The sequence below is a fragment of the Capra hircus genome, chromosome 4 (genome assembly GCF_001704415.2).
Source record: "Capra hircus breed San Clemente chromosome 4, ASM170441v1, whole genome shotgun sequence".
NCBI lineage: Eukaryota > Metazoa > Chordata > Mammalia > Artiodactyla > Bovidae > Capra > Capra hircus.
In genome coordinates, this window is record NC_030811.1 from 31,042,400 (window position 1) to 31,064,504 (window position 22,105).

At 36.3% G+C, this 22,105-nt stretch overlaps 1 protein-coding gene across 6 annotated transcripts in view; it reads left to right on the forward strand.

The window, feature by feature from the left end:
• Positions 1-22,105, forward strand: part of POT1 (protection of telomeres 1) — a 98,694-nt gene that overhangs the window by 65,295 nt on the left and 11,294 nt on the right. For all 6 annotated transcript variants that reach the window (XM_005679414.3, XM_013963440.2, XM_013963439.2 and 3 more), the window contains 6 exons: positions 6,193-6,362; positions 7,486-7,574; positions 13,377-13,433; positions 15,519-15,675; positions 17,670-17,875; positions 21,595-21,730. In XM_005679414.3, coding sequence (XP_005679471.1) covers positions 6,193-6,362; positions 7,486-7,574; positions 13,377-13,433; positions 15,519-15,675; positions 17,670-17,875; positions 21,595-21,730 — 815 coding nt within the window. The remainder of the gene's footprint in view (positions 1-6,192; positions 6,363-7,485; positions 7,575-13,376; positions 13,434-15,518; positions 15,676-17,669; positions 17,876-21,594; positions 21,731-22,105) is intronic.

Below are 22,105 nucleotides of genomic sequence, written 5' to 3' on the forward strand. Positions count from 1 at the left end.
TGTATTAAAATGGACTTTTATAACAATGTTTAGACATATGTTTTATAATTTTGGGGTTATGATTCCCTCACCTGTGTTTTTGGAATCTTACCACGTTAACAACAAGACTATTTATTATGTATTTGTCTATTTTAACAGCGCATCTGACATATTTTATAGTATATTTAGCAAGCTTAAAAAATACAATGCTGCCTCCAGAAGGAATTTCTGGAAATAGCAACTTGTCATTTTTATAGCCTGTGTATATATAAACTCTCTCTTGATCTTTAAAATATTATTTTGTTTATGAAATACAGTAGTAGACACAAACGAACATCCATGTGTCTGTCACCCAAACTTAATATTTATAAATGTTTTGTACACTTATTTTAGGTATTTTTAACTTTAAGAAATGAAACTCTATATGTGGAACCTTCTTTGTACTTCTGCCTACCCTAATTTTTTGCTTCCCAATATCCTTTTTTAATTTATCCTAACATGTAGGTATGTACACCCATGTTTAGTATGCTTTTATGAATTTTTTCTGAAAAATGCATATAGTTATTTATCATTCTATAAATTGCTTTTTTCCTTTGACATTATATTTCTAAGATTTATCCATGATCATATGTGTGTCTCCATTAATACCAGCCTGTCTTAATTTTTGTACCTTTATTTTTAAATGAAACTTCATAGGTTAAGCCCTCACTCCCAGTTCAGTCTTCAAAACTAACTTAACTATTCACTTTCAGATCAATTTTTACAGTTGCAGGAAAGGCACTGGGGATTTTGACAGAAACTGCATTGATTTTAGAGAATAATTAATTAGGAAATTATCATTATATTTTGAAACTTTTCACTTATGGATATGGTATCTTTCACCTGGGTTTGACCTTAGCTACTTTGTAGGTTACATACAAATACTGTTCTAATATATTGAGTATATTAAAAATAATTATAGAGTAATAAATGTTCAAAAAGAATGAGATAGAAGTGCATGAACAGAAATATATTTTATATTTTCTTTTTATTTTACTTTGGAGACCATGAGGAAAATCAATTTGTCATCCTTTTTGTTCTTTTTCCTTCTGTGTTTTTCTTCTCTGAGTTTATTTGCCCTGCTCCCCTGCTGTTCTGTCAGTGTTAGAAGTCAGGGAAAAAAAGAATAAATGCTTTACCTCTTTATAAAATGCATGATTATTTGGGAAAAGTATCCTTGAGAATGAAGAAGTAGCTTAAGGAGTAACTGGATTTCCCCCTCCTTTTCTTTCCCCTACCGTTTCTGTCCTCTATCAAATCCAGAGAGTAATGACAAGAAATACAACGAACTGAGACACTATTAAGCAGAGGTGGGAAATTGATTTATAATAAATGTGATTTAGGTTATACAGATTCTTCCTTCAGTAGAAGTCAGTTTCTTTAATAATATTCTGTATATGTCTCTTTTTAAGTCTTCTTAAGAGAATATCAAATACTGTATATTAAAGGTATTTTTAGGACTCAGTTCAGTCGCTCAGTCATGTCTGACTCTTTGTGATCTAGTGAACTGCAGCATGCAAGAGTTCCTTGTCCATAAGGAACTCCCGGAGCTGGATCAAACTCATGTCCATAGAATCAGTGATGCCATCCAACCATCTCATCCTCTGTCGTCCCCTTTTCCTCTTGCCTTCAATCTTTCCCAGCATCAGGGTCTTTTCATCATGTGGCCAAAGTACTGTAGCTTCAGCTAGAGCATCAGTCCTTCCAATGAATATTCAGGACTCATTTCCTTTAGGATGGACTAGTTTGATCTCCTAGAAGTCCAAGGGACTCTCAAGAGTCTTCTCCACACCACAGTTCAAAAGCATCCGTTCTTCAGCATTTAGTCCAACTCTCACATACATACATGACTACTGGAAAAACCATAGCTTTGACTAAATGGGCCTTTATTAGCAAAGTAATGTCTCTGCTTTTTAATATGCTGTCTAGGTTGGTCATAGCTTTTCTTGCAAAGAGCAAGCGTCTTTTAATTTCATGGCTGCAGTCACCATCTGCAGTGATTTTGGAGCCCCAAATAATAAAGTCTGTCACTGTTTCCATTGTTTCCCCATCTATTTGCCCATGAAGTGATGGGACCAGGTACCGTGATCTTTGTTTTCCGAATGTTGAGTTTTAAGCCAACTTTTTCACCATCCTCTTTCACTTTCATCAAGAGGCTCTTAACTTCTTCGCTTTCTGCCATAAGGGTATCATCTGCATATCTGAGGTTATTGATATTTCTCCCAGCAATCTTCATTTCAGTTTGTGCTTCATCCAATCCAGCATTTTGCATGTAGTACTCTACATATAAGTTAAATAAGCAGGGTGACAAGATACAGTCTTGAAGGACTCCTTTCCCTATTTGGAACCAGTCTGTTCCATGTCCAGTTCTAACTGTTGCTTCTTGACATACATACAGATTTCTTAGGAGGCAGGTTGGGTGGTCTGATATTCCCATCTCTTTCAGAATTTTCCACAGTTTATTGTGATCCACACAGTCAAAGGCTTTGGCATAATCAATAAAGCAGAAGTAGATGTTTTTCTGGAACTCTCTTGCTTTTTCCATGATGTTGGCAATTTGATCTCTGGTTCCTCTACCTTTTATAAATCCAGCTTGAACATCTGGAAGTTCACAGTTTGCATAATGTTGAAGCATGGCTTGGAGAATTTTGAGCATTACTTTGCTAGCGTGTGAGATGAGTGTAATTGTGCAGTAATTTGGGCATTCTTTGGCATTGCCTTCCTTTGGGATTAGAATGAAAACTGACCTTTTCCAGTCCTGTGGCCACTGCTGAGTTTTCCAAATTTGCTGGCATATTGAATGCAGTACTTTCACAACATCATCTTTCAGGATTTGAAATAGCTCAACTGGAATTCCATCACTTCCACTAGTTTTGTTTGTAGTCATGCTTCCTAAGGCCCACTTGACTTCACATTTCAGGTTGTCTGGATCTAGTCCAGTGATCACACCATCATGGTTATCTGGGTCATGAAGATCTTTTTTGTACCGTTCTTCTGTGTATTCTTGCCACCTCTTCTTAATATCTTCTGCTTCTGTTAGGTCCCTACCATTTCTGTCCTTTATTGAGTCCATCTTTGCTTGAAATGTTCCCTTGATATCTCTAATTTTCTTGAAGAGATCTCTAGTCTTTCCCATTCTATTATTTTCCACTATTTCTTTGCGTTGATCACTGAGGAGGGCATTCTTATCTCTCCTTGCTATTCTTTGGAACTCAGCATTCAGATGGATATATCTTTCCTTTTCTCCTTTGCCTTCAACGTCTCTTCTTTTCTCAGCTATTTGTAAGGCTTCCTCAGACAACCGTTTTGCCTTTTTGCCTTTCTTTTTATTGGGGATGGTCTTGATCACTGCCTCTCTTGTACAAGGTCACGAACCTCCATCCATAGTTCTTCAGGCACTCTATCAGATCTAATCCTTTGAATCTGTTTCTCACTACCACTGCATAGTCATAAGGGATTTGATTTAGGTCATACCTGAATGGTCTAGTGGTTTTCCCCACTTTCTTCAATTTAAGTCTGAATTTGGCAATAAGGAGTTCATGATCTGAGCCACAGTCAGCTTCCAGTCTTATTTTTGCTGACTTATAATGGTCATCTGAGTTAAATTTTTAAGAATAAGTTTGGCACAACATCTAAAATTAACAATAGGACATTTAGTTCAAAAATATATTTGGTTTAATTCTACATTTGAACTCACAGAATGTGTTTCACATTATGGCGTCCTGACAGAAATTGTTTTCACAGATGTTTTCTTTCCATCAATCTTGTGGAATGTGTGCTACATCCAAAGTTGTTCAGTTGTATCAGACTCTTTGCGACCCCATGGACTGTGGCCCGCCAGGCTCCTCCGTCCATGGGTTTCCCAGGCAAGAACACTGGAGTAGGTTCCCATTTCCTGCTCCAGGGGATCTTCCCAGTCCAGGAATTGAACCTGTGTCTCTTGCCTCTCTTGAACTGGCAGGTGAATTCTTGTGGAATAGAGGAAGTTTATTATTTTGATATAATAATGCATTTTTAAATATTCTAGTAGTCTCATAACGGGAGTGTTTTAATGGTCATATTTAATTAAATGTTACCTGAAGTTGGGCTTCCCAGTGGGCATAATGATAAAGAATCCACCTGGCAATGCAGGAGACACGAATTTGATCCCTGGTTAAGAAGATTCTCTGGAGTAGGAAATGGCAGCTCACTCCATAATTCTTGCCTAGAGAATCACATGGACAGATGAGCATGGTGGGCTGCAGCCCATGGAGTAGCAAAGAGTCAGACACAACTGAGTGAGCCAGCTATCAGTGATACCTTAAATTAGCTAAAGCAGATAATTTTCAACAACCCTAATCAAATAGGGGGCTTGGATTTGATTTAGGTAATAGGTTTCTAAGCTACTATATTTTACTAAAGCTAAGACTTAATTGTATTTCATGTCTTAATATCCCCAAAATGAAAATGTGCCTTTAGATTTGAAAAACTGCATACATACGTATCTATACATGCATATGTATGTATACATACACACATTTTGTTGTTGTTTTTTTTTTTTTAATTTTAATTTTTACTTTATTTTACCTTACAATACTGTATTGGTTTTGCCATACATTGACATGAATCCACCACGGGTGTACATGTGATCCCAAACATGAACCCCCCTCCCACCTCCCTCCCCACAACATCCCTCTGGGTCATCCCCGTGCACCAGCCCCAAGCATGCTGTATCCTGCATCAGACATAGACTGGCGATTTGATTCTTACATGATAGTATACATGTTTCAATGCCATTCTCCCAAATCATCCCACCCTCTCCCTCTCCCTCTGAGTCCAAAAGTCCGCTATACACATCTGTGTCTTTTTTGCTGTCTTGCATACAGGGTCATCATTGCCATCTTTCTAAATTCCATATATATGTGTTAGTATACTGTATTGGTGTTTTTCTTTCTGGCTTACTTCACTCTGTATAATCGGCTCCAGTTTCATCCATCTCATCAGAACTGATTCACATGTATTCTTTTTAACAGCTGAGTAATACTCCATTGTGTATATGTACCACAGCTTTCTTATCCATTCATCTGCTGATGGACATCTAGGTTGTTTCCATGTCCTGGCTATTATAAACAGTGCTGCAATGAACATTGGGGTACATGTGTCTCTTTCAATTCTGGTTTCCTCGGTGTGTATGCCCAGAAGTGGGATTGCTGGGTCATATGGCAGTTCTTTTTGCAATTTTTTAAGGACTCTCCAGACTGTTCTGCATAGTGGCTGTACTAGTTTGCATTCCCACGAACAGTGTAGGAGGCTTCCCTTTTCTCCACACCCTCTCCAGCATTTATTGCTTGCAGATATTTGGATCGCAGACATTCTGACTGGTGTGAAGTGGTACCTCATTGTGGTTTTGATTTGCATTTCTCTAATAATGAGTGATGTTGAGCATCTTTTCATGTGTTTGTTAGCCATCCGTATGTCTTCTTTGGAGAAATGTCTATTTAGTTCTTTGGCCCATTTTTTGATTGGGTCGTTTATTTTTCTGGAATTGAGCTGCATAAGTTGCTTGTATATTTTTGAGATCAGTTGTTTGTCAGTTGCTTCATTTGCTATTATTTTCTCCCATTCAGAAGGCTGTCTTTTCACCTTGCTTATATTTTCCTTTGTTGTGCAGAAGCTTTTAATTTTAATTAGATGCCATTTGTTTATTTTTGGTTTTATTTCCAGAATTCTGGGAGGTGGATCATAGAGGATCCTGCTGTGATTTATGTCGGAGAGTGTTTTGCCTATGTTCTCCTCTAGGAGTTTTATAGTTTCTGGTCTTACATTTAGATCTTTAATCCATTTTGAGTTTATTTTTGTGTGCGGTGTTAGAAAGTGATCTGGTTTCATTCTTTTACAAGCGGTTGACCAGTTTTCCCAGCACCACTTGTTAAAGAGATTGTCTTGACTCCATTGTATATTCTTGCCTCCTTTGTCAAAGATAAGGTGTCCATATGTGCATACACATATTTTGGTTTCAATATGGTGTCCTTGGGGCCAATATTGAATATACATCAGTGTGGCATACCAGTTCCCTTTCTGATGGGTCAGTACCCCTGGTTATTGGTCTGTACCCCATATTAGTTATTAAATATTGTATCAGAGTTTTTTTTTAAATTTTATACATTTTCTAAATAATAAACCATCTGCTTTTAGGTTGGAAGCTTCCTTAGAATTTATAGCCTCCATACCAAACTTCAGTCAGTCAGTTCAGAGAACCTGGCAACGTCTTTAGCCCTAGAGTTTCACCTTCATGGAGGCACAAGTTATGGTCGGGGAATCAGAGTCTTGCCTGAAAATAACTCCGATGTGGATCAGCTGAAAAAGTAAGCCTATTATATACCTATCTAGAAATTGTAAATAAGGTATTAATTAAGCTGATTTCTAAGATAATGTAGTTCTGAGGTGAGGAGAGGGAATCTAATGAGTCCCTTGTAATTGATTCTCAGAGGCTTCTGTGCCATTATCCATTTTTTTAAAATAGCTAAACCAAATGAAACAAATCAAGTGATTGTCGGTTCAAATAGCTAAACAGTAGCAGAGCTGAGTTTATAGTCTTTAGTTTTCCAGCATTTACTTATATTCTTTCTTACCTTTACTCTTCTCACTTTATGTTCTGCCATTTTCTACCTTCTCTAAGTTTGGAAACAAACAGTGGAAACTGGAGCTTAGCTAAAGTTTGGAAAACTTGAGATATATGTATACCTAGAATGCCAAACATACTTGGTCCTCCATGGAAAAAATACTGCCTTCCTAAAGTGTGTATACCTAAGAAAATAGGTAGCAGAATTATTTCATGGTGTCATATTTTTAAAACTTTCAGGTGTGCCCAGAAAGTGAGTAGTACCTTAAATCCTGCTATACTTGTACTTCCATTTTCCATGAAGTATTCCTATTAGTCATTGTGTGTAGAAACTCTTTGACCTATACTCTGGGGAAATTAAAAAGTCTTCTGCATATTCTCAAAGAGATACTGAAAACATCCTGTTCAGTAAATTGAAATGACATAACTATTTTCTAAGTTTTAACATATTGAAATCAAGATGACTGTAACATCAATGAAATTAGCTATTTTAATAACCTTATATCAGTTTTCCTACTTTATTTCTTAGATTGAGAATATAGCCATATAGTATTTCATTGCTTGAGTCTAGAGTGAGATTGTTCTGACTTAGAATGACATGCATTATATACCCGGCTTATTTGTAATATTTCATGATCCCATTTTTCACTTGTATCTTTCTAGACTTGGGTTTTTTAAATTTTAGAGTCTCTTGGAACACCCTGATAATCTGATGAAAGCTATAGACCTACTGAAGAATGTGTACACACACAAAAACGCACACAGAATTTTCATGCAATTTCACTAAGCTCTTGGTTTCTGTGGGTAAACTGACTGTTGTTTGACTGTGCTTTATGCAATTAAAAGTTGTATTCTTTCAACTATAGGATTTTAGAATCTGCAGATTTGCCCCCCAACCAGAGTTTTGGTGGTGTGTGTCAATCAGAGCAAGAGGACAGCTTTTCAAACATTTCAAGTAAGGACAGTTTTTTAATAAATTATCTAACTGTAGTTGACTTATAATATTGTGTTAGCTTCGGGTGTACAGCTTTAGATTCTTTTCCATTATAGGTTATTAACAAGATATTGAATGTAGTTCCCTGTCCTATACAGTAAATTCTGGTTATCAGTTTTTATATATAGTGGTATATATCTGTTAATTCCATATCCCTAATAACTAAGGGTGATTTTTGATGCTGCCAGTTTAGTTTCTGTTAAGTAAAATAACTACATCAACATAAATTCTCTTTTTTAATATCTCCCTATCTCCTTTTTTTTTGTTAAATTGATATTCATTATTAAGAGACATGCTAAACCTTTATGTGTCCTCATACAAAAAAAAAAAAAAATTACTCCTCCCTTAATTATGTAGTTACATTTTCAAATTGGAATGGTAAGGAATACTTGATTTGGGTTATATTAGTGCCTGGAAAATCCCATGGATAGAGGAGCCTTGTAGGCTGCAGTCCATGAGGTCACTAAGAGTCAGACACGACTGAACGACTTCACTTTGACTTTTCACTTTCATACATTGGAGAAGGAAATGGCAACCCACTCCAGTATTCTTGCCTAGACAATCCCAGGGATGGGGGAGCCTGGTGGGCTGCTGTGTATGGGGTCACACAGAGTCGGACACAACTGAAGCAAGTTAGCAGCAGCAGCAGTATTTGTGTATATACATTTATGTGTATGTGTATATACCTATTGGGCTTCGCAGGTGACTTAGTGGTAAAGAATCCACCTGCCAATACAAGAAATGCAGGAGACATGGGTTTAATTCTCGGGTCAGGAAGATCCCCTGGAGAAGGAAATGGCAACCCGCTCCAGTATTCTTGCCTGAAAATATCCCATGGACAAAGGAGCCTAGTGGTATTGTAATGAAAACTGACCTTTTCTAGTCCTGTGGCCACTGCTGAGTTTTCCAGATATGCTGGCATATTGAGTGTAGCATTTTAACAGCATCATCTTTTGGGATTTGAAATAGCTCAGCTGGAACTCCATCACGTCTGCTTGGTTTTTATGTAGTGATACTTCATAAACAAATTCTTAAAGAGATAGGAATTCGAGACCACCTGACCTGCCTCCTGAGAAATCTGTACGCATGTCAAGGAGCAACAGTTAGAACTGGACATGGAACAACAGAATGGTTCCAAATTGGGAAAGAAGTACATCAAGGCTGTATATTGTCACCCTGCTTATTTAACTTATATGCAGAGTACATCATGCTAAATGCCAGGCTGAATGAAGTACAAGCTGGAATCAAGATTGCCAGGAGAAATATCAATAACCTCAGATATGCAGATGATACCACCCTTATGGCAGAAAGTAAAGAAAATCTTAAGAGCCTCTTGATGAAAGTGAAAGAGGAAAATGAAAAAGCTGTCTTAAAACTCAACATTCAGTAAATGAAGATCATGGTATCCAGTCCCATCACTTCATGTCAAATAGATGAGGAAACTGGAGAAACAATGACAGACTTTATTTTCTTGGGCTCCAAAATCACTGCAGATGGTGACTGCAGCCATGAAATGAAAAGATGCTTGCTCCTTGGAAAAAAAGCTGTGACCAACCTCAGTATAGTGCCGTTCAGTCGCTCAGTCGTGTCCAACTCTTTGTGACCCCATGGATTTCAGCACACCAGGCTTCCCTGTCCATCACCAACTCCTGGAGTTTGTTTAAACTCATGTCCATAGGGTTGGTGATGCCATCCAACCATCTCATCCTCTGTCGTCCCCTTCTTCTCCTGCCCTCAATCTTTCCCAGCATCAGGGTCTTTTCAAATGAGTCAGTTCTTCGCATCAGGTGGCCAAAGTATTGGAATTTCAGCTTCAGCATCAGTCCCATCAATGAATATTCAGGACTCATTTCCTTTAGGATGGACTGGTTTGATCTCCTTGCAATCCAAGGGACTCTCAAGAGTCTTCTCCAATACCACAGTTCAAAAGCATCAGTTCTTCTGCGCTTAGCTTTCTTTATAGTCCAACTCTCACATCCATACGTAACTACTGGAAAAACCATAGCTTTGACTAGATAAACATTTATTAGCAAAGTAATGTCTCTGCTTTTTAATATGCTGTCTAGGTTGGTCATAACTTTCCTTCCAAGGAGCAAGCATCTTTTAATTTCATGGCTGCAGTCACCATCTGCAGTGATTTTTGGAGCCCCAAAAAACAAAGTCTGTCACTGTGTCCACTGTTTCCCCATGTATTTGCCATGAAGTGATTGGACCAGATGTCATGAAGAGAAGACCAACCTAGACAGCATATTAAAAAGCAGAGAGATTACTTTGCCGACAATGGTTCATCTGGTCAAGGCTATGGTTTTACCAGTAGCCAGGTATAGATGTGAGAGTTGGACCATAAAGAACTCTGAGTGCTGAAGAACTGATGCTTTTGAACTGTGGTGTTGGAGAAATTCCTGAGAGTCCCTTGGACAGCAAGGAGATCAAACCAATAAATCCTAAAAGAAATCAGTCCTGAATATTCATTGGAGGACTGATGCTGAAGCTGAAGCTCCAATACTTTGGCCACCTGATGCAAAGAACTGACTCACTGGAAAAGACCCTGATGCTGGGAAAGATTGAAGGCAGAAGAAGGGGATGACAGAGGATGAGGTGGTTGGATGGCATCACTGAGTTAATGAACATGAGTTTGAGCAAGCTCCAGGAGTTGATGATGATCAGGGAAGCCTAGTGTGCTGCAGTCCATGGGGTCACAAAGAGTTTGACATGACTGAACTACTGAACTGAGCTGAGGAGCCTGGCGGGCTATAGCCCATGAGGTGGCGAAGAGTCCCATACAACTTTAGCGACTAAACATCAACAATAACAACTAAAATATATAGACTTGTTAAAGTCTGTATTCATTGCCCAGTCAACTATTTGTTTGTTAGTTTCTAGCTGCTTTACTTCCAATAGCCCAAGTATTTTTTGATCATACATATCTTAAGAGTTCCCAGTTGTACTGAGTTATTCAAGTACCTAATTATAAAATATTAGCAGATAATTGGTAGTATATTTATATTATTATCTACCTGAATAGATGGCTATTCAAATATAAATTTTAAAAATTTACTCAATCTATAATAATTTTTCCTTTACCATTTTGTCTCAGTATTTGCTTGTACACTCTGAGCTTTAAAATCTATGTCATGTTTCTATCCCCTATATTTCTTTTTCCTACAACCTAACTTCTTCCCTTCTGTGATCTATTTAATGAATATTTATGCTCTTTCTATCTATATCAGTAATAATCATTAAAATTACTATGTGACTTGATAGGCACTAAATAAGTGCTGCTGCTGCTGCTAAGTCGCTTCAGTCATGTCCAACTCTGTGTGACCCCATAGACGGCAGCCCACCAGGCTCCTCCGTCCCTGAGATTCTCCAGGCAAGAGCACTGGAGTGGGTTGCCATTGCCTTCTCCAATGCATGAAAGTGAAAAGTGAAAAGTGAAAGTGAAGTCGCTCAGTCGTGCCCGACTCTTAGCGACCCCATGGACTGCAGCCTACCAGGCTCCTATGTCCATGGGATTTTCCAGGCAAGAGTACTGGAGTGGGTTGCCATTGCCTTCTCCAAATAAGTGCTAACAGTCATTATTTAATCCTAACCGTACTCCTGTGAGGTTGCTATTATTGTTCCCTTTTGCAGAAAGGAAACTGAGGCTTTGAGTAATGGGAATCATATAATTTCCCCAACCTCTGTTACTATTAACTGATGGAAAAGTCAGTGCCATTCAAATGCTGGTGATTGGTTATTTTGTCCATGTTTATTTTTTCATTTTATGTGCTTTAAAATTCTTCACATTTCCTAGCACCTTGATGACAGCATTTTAGGCTAATCTGTGACGACTTGAACCACCCATTATGAGGCCAATTTACTTCAGTTGACAATCATTTAGAGCCAGTATGATTTATAATTATACTTTTTGAAATCTCTTTTCTCTTACAATGTTTTTCTGATTATTTTCAAATAACAGAAGTAGTACATAGGACAGTTATCAAACTAGGTAGCTTTTTCATGCCTTTATGCCCACTTGCTGAGGGAAAGGTAACAGTTGACTATGATTTCTTCAAACCATTCATGTTTATAAAAATATTATATGAACATATATATCTTTTTCCTCTGTTTAAAGTTTTCACAAAAGTGAGACCTTAGTATACTGGTTGCTTTCTTTAATGATAGATCATAGACCTCTTTCTGGGCTAATTCATATAACTCAAACTCATTCTTTTAATAGCTACATTATATTTTACATCAATCTAATATAATGAATTCAGCCATTTTCTATTTGATAGACAGTCAGGTGGTTTTCAGTTTCTTACTCTTACAAATGATGTTTTAATAAACATCCTTGAACAATTGTACATTCAAGCTTATTTTTCCTCTAAACTAAACTCATAAAGGTGGGGTTGAAGGATCACAGAGTAAACACATGTTATTTTCATAGATGACACCAGATTATATGCCAGAATGTCGTAGGATTCAAATGCAAATAGCATGCGCCTTCCTTATACTGTCAGTGGTACTGCTTTAACAATATGTGTACTTTTTTCAGTTTGGCAGGTTTTAGGTATATTTAGTTTCCCTGAGTACTTGGAAACTTAAAAAATCTTCTATTTATCGACCCATTTTACTTCTTTGAATTGTCTACTCTTACTCTTTACCTGATTTTCTGTTGGGCTTTTTATCTTTTTTCTTATCAGTTTGTAGGAGACTGTTTTAATACAATTTTGCACATCTTTTCTCTTATTTTCTTATTATTTGTTTACTAATCAGGCTTTTGCATTATTTTACTTCATGCAGAATGGCAAATATTAAGTAATCAGATTCTTTGAAATTATAGTTTGCCAGCTTAAGGTGTCCATGCAGGTTCTCTTACCATGGGCCTTTGCCATTTATTAGTGGTGTTAAAGAAGAACAAGTAATCCATATGTTTGTATATGATGTTTCATATAATAAATTATAAAAATGTAACATACTATTATATGTAATAGAATGTGGTAAGCTCATGTAAGTGCAAAATGTGAATACTCTAAGTCTTGAATTCTTCATTTTAGAAAGCATTGTTAAAATGTATTGCTGTAATCACTATTTTTGCTCTTTTGTTTAAGTAAAATTATATTTTATGGCATTCATCAAGTCATCCTATTAAATTTAGTTAATTTATTATTTTATCCACCTATCCCTTATTTCCATCACAGTGTACTTTTTCAACATAAGAAAAACTTTCAAACATGTAGAAAAGTTGAAACAGTTGTTCAGTCAGCGTTCATATTCCCACCATCAGTTTCTCCAGTTAACCTTTTACTCTCTTTGCTGTGTCTTTTATCTTTTTTAATCCATCAATTCATTTAAGTTTTTGATGCATTTCAAAGTAATTTGCAGATGTAAGTACACCTCCTAAATACTTCAGTGAATGAACATCATTATCTACAGTTCAGTATTAGTTTAGGATTTTAAACAAGAAATTTAAAATGTTTAGATGTTAAATTCCTTGCCATTTTCACTTAATTGATGGAATCCACTTGTCTGTTTCTATAATAAAGCCTATGCAATTTTGATTAAGATTGCATTGAATCTACAAATCAATTGGGAAGAATATCAGTTATTAACAATATTGAACTTTCCATTCCATGAACAAGTGACATGAATCTATAAACAGATTTCTCCATTGACTTGGCTTTTCTTCAGTTTCTCTCAATAACGTTTTATAGTTTTCATTGCCACATTGAGCTTTTAATGGATTTTAAAATATAATTCTCTCCTTTTTCCAAATAGGCTCTGGATCAGTATCACTATATGAAGTTGAAAGATGTCAACAACTATCAGCTACAAGTAAGACTATTTTCATCTTTGAAATTGAGACACAATAATGAGCATAATGAAGTCTGTCTTTATATTTATCAAGGAACTCATCACTGGGCTTCACTTGTGGCTCAGATGGTAAAGAATCCACCTGCAATGTGGGAGACCTGGGTTCGATCCCTGGGTTGGGAAGATCCCCTGGAGAAGGGAACGGCTACCCACTCCAGTATTCTGGCCTGAAGAATTCCATAGACTATATAGTCCAGGGGATCGCAAAGAGTCAGGCACAACTGAGCAACTTTCACTTAGCACTATCTAATATTGAGAGCATATATCCATGAGAACAAAAACATACATACCCATATTTATCTTTTATTCCTCTACCTCATCCTAACTGGCATAGGTGTAAACATATATGCATATGTGCCCCAGCTCTGTTGATAAAAGGGAATGGAAACAATGACATCCAGTAGCGATGAGCACACCTAGTGTTCAGATCTTCAGAGAAGGCAATGGCACCTCACTCCAGTACTCTTGCCTGGAAAATCCCATGGACATAGGAGCCTGGTGGGCTGCAGTCCATGGGGTCGCGAAGAGTCGGACACGACAGAGCGACTTCACTTTCACTTTTCACTTCCATGCATTGGAGAAGGAAATGGCAACTCACTCCAGTGTTCTTGCCTGGAGAATCCCAGGGACGGAGGAGCCTGGTGGGCTGCCGTCTATGGGGTCGCACAGAGTCAGACACAACTGAAGTGACTTAGCGGCAGCAGGAGCAGCAGTGTTCAGATCTTAGTTTATAAATAATATCCCCAACCAAGGCCTCTTGGAGAAATAACATATTCCAAAATTGGGAAGGAGAATTGTAAGATGATTCTGGAATATATATGTAAAGTATATATATATACTTTATGTAGAGAAGTCCTCAGGTTAATGGTGGCAGGTGTCAAATCTGGTACAATTTAAGTGTCAAAATTAAAATTACTAGTGATGGGATAGTACTGCTTGAGTAAAGTAGGAATCTATTAGTCCATATGGAGAGTAAAGAAAGAAGAAAACAAATAAATGAGGTTTAATAGAAAATTGTTATTTCAAATAGAATGGCAGCTGATAAACATAAAAGAAATAATCAAGTTAGGGAAAAAAGTCACCATTTTTAATCATGATAGTGATAATTTATTAAGTTGCCAATCATTGGTGGATCCTAAGCTAGCAGGATTCTAAGCATTTGATGAAATTGGGATATTTATATTTTATCAAATGCTTTTTTATTCATTATGGAGGGGGGAATAATAAGGTTATAGTGGAGAAACCTACTGACCACCTTAATGAGCTGAGCAAAGTTTCACATCCCCAGGAGTGAAAACACTGACACCATGTGCTCTTCATATGCTCCGAGAGGGCAAAGTTTCACATCCCCAGGAGTGAAATCACTGACACCATGTGCCTCTTCATATGCTCCGAAAGGGCCACAGTATCACTTACATGGTAGTATTCCTACCAAAAATGCATAATCGATATCTGATCATGATAAAAACCAGACACACCCAAATAAACAGCCTCAAATTCTCAGTATATCAACATCTTGAAAGATGAAGAAAAGCTTAGGAACTATTCTACACTGAAGGACTCCAAATAGTTCAGGATTAGATCCTGGACCTGAAATTAAAATGCTAAATAGGAGCATTATGGGGCTAGTTGGAGAAATTTGAACGTCTGTTGATTCAGTGATGATCATTGGTAAGTGTTTTGATGTTGAAAATGGCATTATAATATATTAATGAAATTTCATGTTCTTGTAAAATACACACTGAAGTAGTTAGGGGTAAAGGGGTATAATGTTTGGAAATTACTATCAAATGATTCATATATATATAAAAATATGTGAATATATGTATATGTGAATCATGTATCTGTAAGATTTATATATATACATATATATATATATATATGGAGAGACAGAGAAAATGACAGAGATGACGTGGTAAAATGTTACCAAAGTTGACAGTTAATACAACTTAGATTTTATCGTATATTTTTTTCATGGAGATTCTTGTCATGAATATATTGATATCCTTATAGATTTATCTAACTTAATCCAAAAATTCTTCATAGTACTTACAGGTCATCAATATTTGGAGAAAACCCCACTGTGTGCTATTTTGAAACAAAACACTCCTCAACAATATCGTATCCGAGCAAAACTGAGATCATATAAGCCCAGAAAACTCTTTCAGTCTGTCAAACTTTATTGTCCTAAGTGTCATTTACTGTAAGTATTTTCTGTAATAAAACCAAAGTTTTCATTTCATAAAATTTGTGTATATATATTTTCTTATGTATAAGTTTAAGTCATGGAAGTGAATCAGTTATGGTTTAAATCTGTTGTGTTTTGAAAGAATGGTAATCTTTTTAAGGGAAAACACTAATTCCTTAAAGGTAAATCCTTTTGATATTTCTTCATAGTAGTAAAAAAAGTAGGTGCTATTTTTAGATCTGAAATTCAATTTAGTAGCTCTGATACATGCAAACAAGTAACAGACAATGAAAATATTTAAGCAGACTTTCTCATTTGTAACAAAAAAATATTGAAAGTAAACCATTATTAACTAATCTTAAATAGATAAGATTTCTGGTTAGTTGAAATTCCTAATTGTTACCTTGTTGGAAATATTTCTGTCCTGCTTAATAACTACAATACAGTGAACATAATTTAAATTTTTGTTAATAATTGAGGATTTCTCAGTTTCTGAAAATCTTTATGCTAAGCATCAATTTTTATATAAATGAGTAAATATATAGGATATTAGAATATATGTGTACTTATTATTGGCTCAAGACATATTCTGAAAATTATTTTTAATCCCTCTTCCTCTATGTATGCAATTTGACTATCTTCCCTCTATGTATGTAACAAACACATGTATATACTTCATCATCGGGACATGTTGTTTGTGTGTGTGCTCTGCACTAATGTACATATGGTTTCCCCTCTGAAATGTAAGTATAGTACTGTTTGTGGAGATTTTTAACCATCAGATCTCCTTCTGTAAAACAAGGGATTGTTTTCTATCTATTTGGGCTTCAGATGAGGAAAACATTTCAGAAAGGTTAAGAGGTTTGGGGCTTTCCTGGTAGTCCAGTGGTTAAGAATCCGCCTTGTAATGCAAGGGACACGGGTTCGACCCCTGGCCCGAGAGGTAGCCGCATGCCTCAGGGCAGCTAGGCCTGTGTACCACAACTTCTGAGCCTATACTCTGGAGCCCATAAGCCCCAACTGCTGAGCCCATGTACAACTACAGAAGCCTGTGCACCTTAGAGCCTGTGTTCCTCAGCAAGAGAAGCCACCTCAGTGAGAAGCCCATAGTGAAGTGAATGTTGCTCAGTTGTGTCTGACGCTTTGTGACCCCATGGACTATACAGTCCATGGAATTCTGCAGGCCAGAATACTGGAGTGGGTATCCGTTCCCTTCTCCAGGGGATCTTCCTAACTCAGAGATCAAACCCAGGTGGATTCTCCTGCATTGCAGGTGGATTCTTTACCAGGTGAGCCACGAGGGAATCTCCTGAGAAGCCCACGCACTCCAACAGAGTAGCCCCCACTCGCCACAACTAGAGAAAGCCCATGTGCAGCAACAAAGACCAATCATAGCTGTAAAATTAGATAAATATTAAAGATAACACAAAAAAGTAGAACATTTAGTAAGGTTAAGAGATTTTACCTAAAGTTACACGCTTGATTGGTGACAGAACAGGAAAGGAGATAGACCTTTTGATTCTGGATTATACAATTTCTATCATATCATATTTTGCCATATGATTTTAAAAAATTATATTCTAGATTAAAAGGAATCAAAATAAATACTGGTCTATAAAATAGGTACCCTACGAAAGTGAAATTACTTAAATGGTAAGTGAATATTTAGCTGGAGTGAAGATAGGGTTCCTACTGGGAGGTTTAGCATTCCTTACAGAGAACAATTTGGTGAAGAAATAATTATCATAAGCTTGGTATCACAGAGCCAGGCAAGGAAATCGGTGGTTATTAATGTAATTATGATATGGATCTAATTAACCATGAAATGTCATCAAATATCTTTCTATTGAATGAGTCCTTTAATCTGCAGAGTGAATTATCTCAATATTTTAAAATAAGTAGATGGTTCATAAGCATATAAACATTCTTTTAATTGGATAATTTGTTAAATTTGACTTTCTAAGCTTATACCAGTTGTTTTTGTGTTATTCCATTGTTGATGATTTTAGGCAAGAAGTGCCACATGAGATGGATTTGGATAAGATTTTGCAAGAGGGTACAAGCAAAACCCCAGATACCAAGCTACAAAATACATCCTTATATAATTCGAAGGTCTGGACCACTAAAGATCAAGGAGGACGAAAAGTAGCTATTCATTTTGTGAAAAATAATGGTATTCTTCCACTTTCAAATGACTGTCTAATTTTGATAGAAGGTATGATGTTTTTACCATTTTATTAACATACAGCTTTTTCTTCTGCCTTTCTCTGATTAATTATTGCTAAATTTATTTTAGGGGCAACCTTGAACATATAAAATCAAACTATTGTTGCTTTAAATTTCCTATAACATAATATCTGTAACAATTAGATTCAACTATATACATACACATATACATATCTAAGTTGAATGACATTTTGAAATTATACATTAAACTTAAGTGTTTGCATTTGTTCATCTTGTTAGAGTCCCACATGCAATCTTAATGAGATCCAGTATGATTTTTGAGCTGAATAATAATCAAGAAGCTGTTTATTATATATAGTTGCTGTTGACTTGGCCTCTGGATGTCACTCTTGTTTCATAAAAATGAAAGTCATCTATTGACAGCTAAACCAAGGAAGCAATCCTTGACTCAAGTAAAGATAACTTGACATACAGTATTTTAAAAGAATGAAGCTTTAAGTCAAATTTGTTTTTGCATTTCTTTTATACTTTTGTCTTATTTTTATCTAATATTTATATAACAATACATAATAAAAGAGGACCGCCTCTAATTTGCAATAGAGAAAACTTTAGTTTCATTTTGTAAATGAACTGATCTTTATTACAATGGATTATGATCATTTTTATTACTGATGTTTTTCTGTTTATAAAAGTAATTCATAATCTTTTAAAAAATAATTACATATATATGTGAATATATATGTGTATAAACATTGGTGGTGTTTTCATGAACATTTTTTGTTTTAATACATTATGCATATAGGAAACTATTCTAATTAATTTCTATATCTTAACTGATTTAATAATCCTGTGAAGTTGGTACTATTATAAGCTATTTTATACGTAAGAAAACAACCACAGTATAGTGGTTCCCAGTATAGTGACTAGTGAAACTGAGTTACTTCCTGTTTTTTGACATAGTAACTCTGTGATAAAACTGTATCTCCCCCTGGATGAAGTGTAATTATGGGGGCACAAAGAATTAAGTAAATGTTACCCAGTTTCTCTCTAGGAAAGTTAGCATAGTGTGCATATGCTTTAGTACCGTATGAAATCATCTGTTCCCCTACCCTCATCATTATGATACACTAGAGCTTGAAAACACTTGGCCATTTTTATGAGTTAAATGTGACAACTTACTTCCTTAACAGTATTTTTACCTGTACCAGAAGATAGACATAAAAACAAAGACATACACACACACACAAATGGAGTAAGACTATTTATATGCCCTAAAAATAAAATAAAGCCATGATTCTATCAGGCTATATTAGAACTGTCCTTGTAGAGCCAACTAAGAGGATGTCAAATACGCCTTCGGGTCCTTCTGTGCTTTGCTGCCTCCCACAGAATTCTGTTCTTAGCCAAGTTGGCCTTGAGGGTCCAAAGGAAGCTTAACAGAGAAGTCCCCGTAGCTCCTGCTTCTATCTCTAATTACCAGTTATCCCTCAAATTTTCAATCTCATCTCCTACCTCAATTCCCATCCCACCCTGTAGGCGTACTGAAATGGTGATACATCTTAAACCTAGTGTATTTCGCTGTGCCTCTTTGCCATTCCATTGCTGTTTCCCTGGGAAATTCTGCTCTAATACTTCTTCAGAAGTAAATGCAGCAGTTCTCCTTATTCAGCAATTCATATATAATATTTAATGAACACCTACATGCATCAGGCATTTTTCTGATTTATCAGGCAGATTTGAGTCATTCTTATTACATACCATATGAACTTCTAGTAGGGCATTTTCTTCTTATATTTGTGCCTTATCTGTCTGTTTATAGATTTGTTGTCTTTATTAGAATGTAAAACTTCCCTGAGGTCAGAATACATGTAATTTTAATCTATGTAACTTCAACACCTAGAGTAGTAAACCTAATGTGTAATTGACTTTGTTTGCAACCCTATGGACTGTTGCCAGCCAGGCTATTTTTATTTTATCATATTTCTGAGTATTATAACCTCCAGGCCTAGGCTATTACAAATCTGAGAAAAGAGGTATGGGAGCCGGGCAAGTTAAAATGCCACAAAGCTTGCTGTTCTCACCAAGATTTATCCACTATTTTTGAATGACACTCCTTGAATTGTTGCAAACCTTTGGTTGATTTCTGTGCTTAGTCACTCAGTCATGTCTGACTCTTTGTGACCCCATGGACTATAGCTGCCAGACTCCTCTGTGGTTGGAATTCTCCAGGCAAGAATACTGGAGTGGATTGCCATGCACTCCTCCTGGAAATCTTCCCAACCCAGGGATCGAACCCAGGTCTCCCACACTGCAGGCAGTTTCTTTACTTTAATTCTAGAGTTCTGAAAAAGTTGAATTTGATAATTTTTGCCGAAGTTCTTTTTGCTATTATAGAGATGTGTATTTTTGAATGTTCTTACTCCACTATGCCAGAAATATTTCCCCCTCACAATTGAATTTCAACACTATAAATTATACACAAATTTTTAGGAAATACACAAAACTATTTTTATAAATCATGTTCTCTTTCCCTGGAGAGGAAGAATTATCAGTCTAAATGTACCAGAAAAGGTACTGGTAGGTTTGAGTAATCAGAGATAAGGCTGCCTTCTAATAATGATATGCCATTGAACATTCTATTTCTCCTCAGCCAACCTGATGGTTTTAGTGCCCTTCCTGTCATAACATTTGAGTGTGATGATTTTTCATAGGAAAAATGAAGAAACACTATACAGGAATTTCAATTACTTGAACTGTTCACATTTATATTTAAATTAAATGTTAAACTGAAAAGAACTGTGAACTTCCAGATGTTCAAGTTGGTTTTAGAAAAGGCAGAGGAACCAGAGATCAAATTGCCAACATCCGCTGGATCATCAAAAAAGCAAGAGAATTCCAGAAAAACATCTATTTCAGCTTTATTGACTATACCAAAGCCATTGATTGTGAGGATCACAATAAACTGTGGAAAATTCTGAAAGAGATGGGGATACAAGACAACCTGACCTGCCTCCTAAGGGAGATCAGTCCTGGGTGTTCATTGGAAGGACTGATGTTGAAGCTGAAACTCCATTACTTTGACCATCTGATGTGAAGAGCTGACTCATTTGAAAAGACCCTGATGCTGGGAAAGATTGAGGGCAGGAAGAGAAGGGGATGACAGAGGATGAGATGATTGGATGGACTCAATGGACATGGATTTGGGCAGACTCCAGCAGTTGGTGATGGATAGGGAGGCCTGGTGTGCTGTGGTTCATGGGGTTGCAAAGAGTTGGACATGACTGAGCGACTGAACTGAACTGAAAACTGAAAAGATTCATTTCAAACTCAAGACTAAATTTGCCTAGACATTAGTAGTATATAGCAGACTTAATAATGGGAATCCCCTCATTTTTCCATTCTCAAATTTATTCTTTTTAGGTCATTCGAACCAAAGTGTTCCAGGCTTAAAGAGCAATTTGTATAAATTTTAAAAGATGATGGTTCATATTTCACAAACCTTTTATTTTGCTCATATCTCAGCATTTTTTCTCAGTGGTTTCTTTAATCAATGAATAGGATCCTAAGTTTACAAATTGCTATTTTTAACAATAAGTGTATAAGCGTGTTAAATTCATGGCATTTGTTGTCTTTTTCTGTCCATCCTGTTAGTCTTTTACTGCCTTTAAGACGTTGCACAGTAAATACCCCAGTCTGTCTACTTTATATTTGTACTATTTGAAGGGTTTATTTGTTCCCTTTTAATAGGAGGTACACTCAGTGAAATCTGCAAACTCTCAGACAAGTTTCATAGTGTAATTCCTGTAAGATCTGGCCATGAAGACCTGGAAGTCCTTGACCTTTCAGCTCCATTTCTTATACAAGGAAAAATACATCACTATGGGTATGTTTTCAATAATGGGAGCTTTTAATTTTATTTATTTATTTATTATTTTATCCCAGTTGTTACTGTATTCAGTGGATAGTGATTGAGTACCAGTTTATAGGTGATAGATTTTTTTGGTATATGTCTCTTCTTTGCATAGCATGTATATTAAGTGTCTGTACTCTGCTAGGTTTAAGGCTGCCCTAAAGGCTAATATTCATTTGCTTTCTAAAAATTTAGATGCTTATTACAGAGAAAGTTCAGAGCTGCATCCTAGTAAAAGTTAAGTAATTGAATTCCAGAATTTCTGTGCCACGGAGTTATAAATGAGTTGCCAGTGAGAAAGCAGAAGTTATCAAATTATATTAGGAGCTACTTACTAGGTTTGGAAAG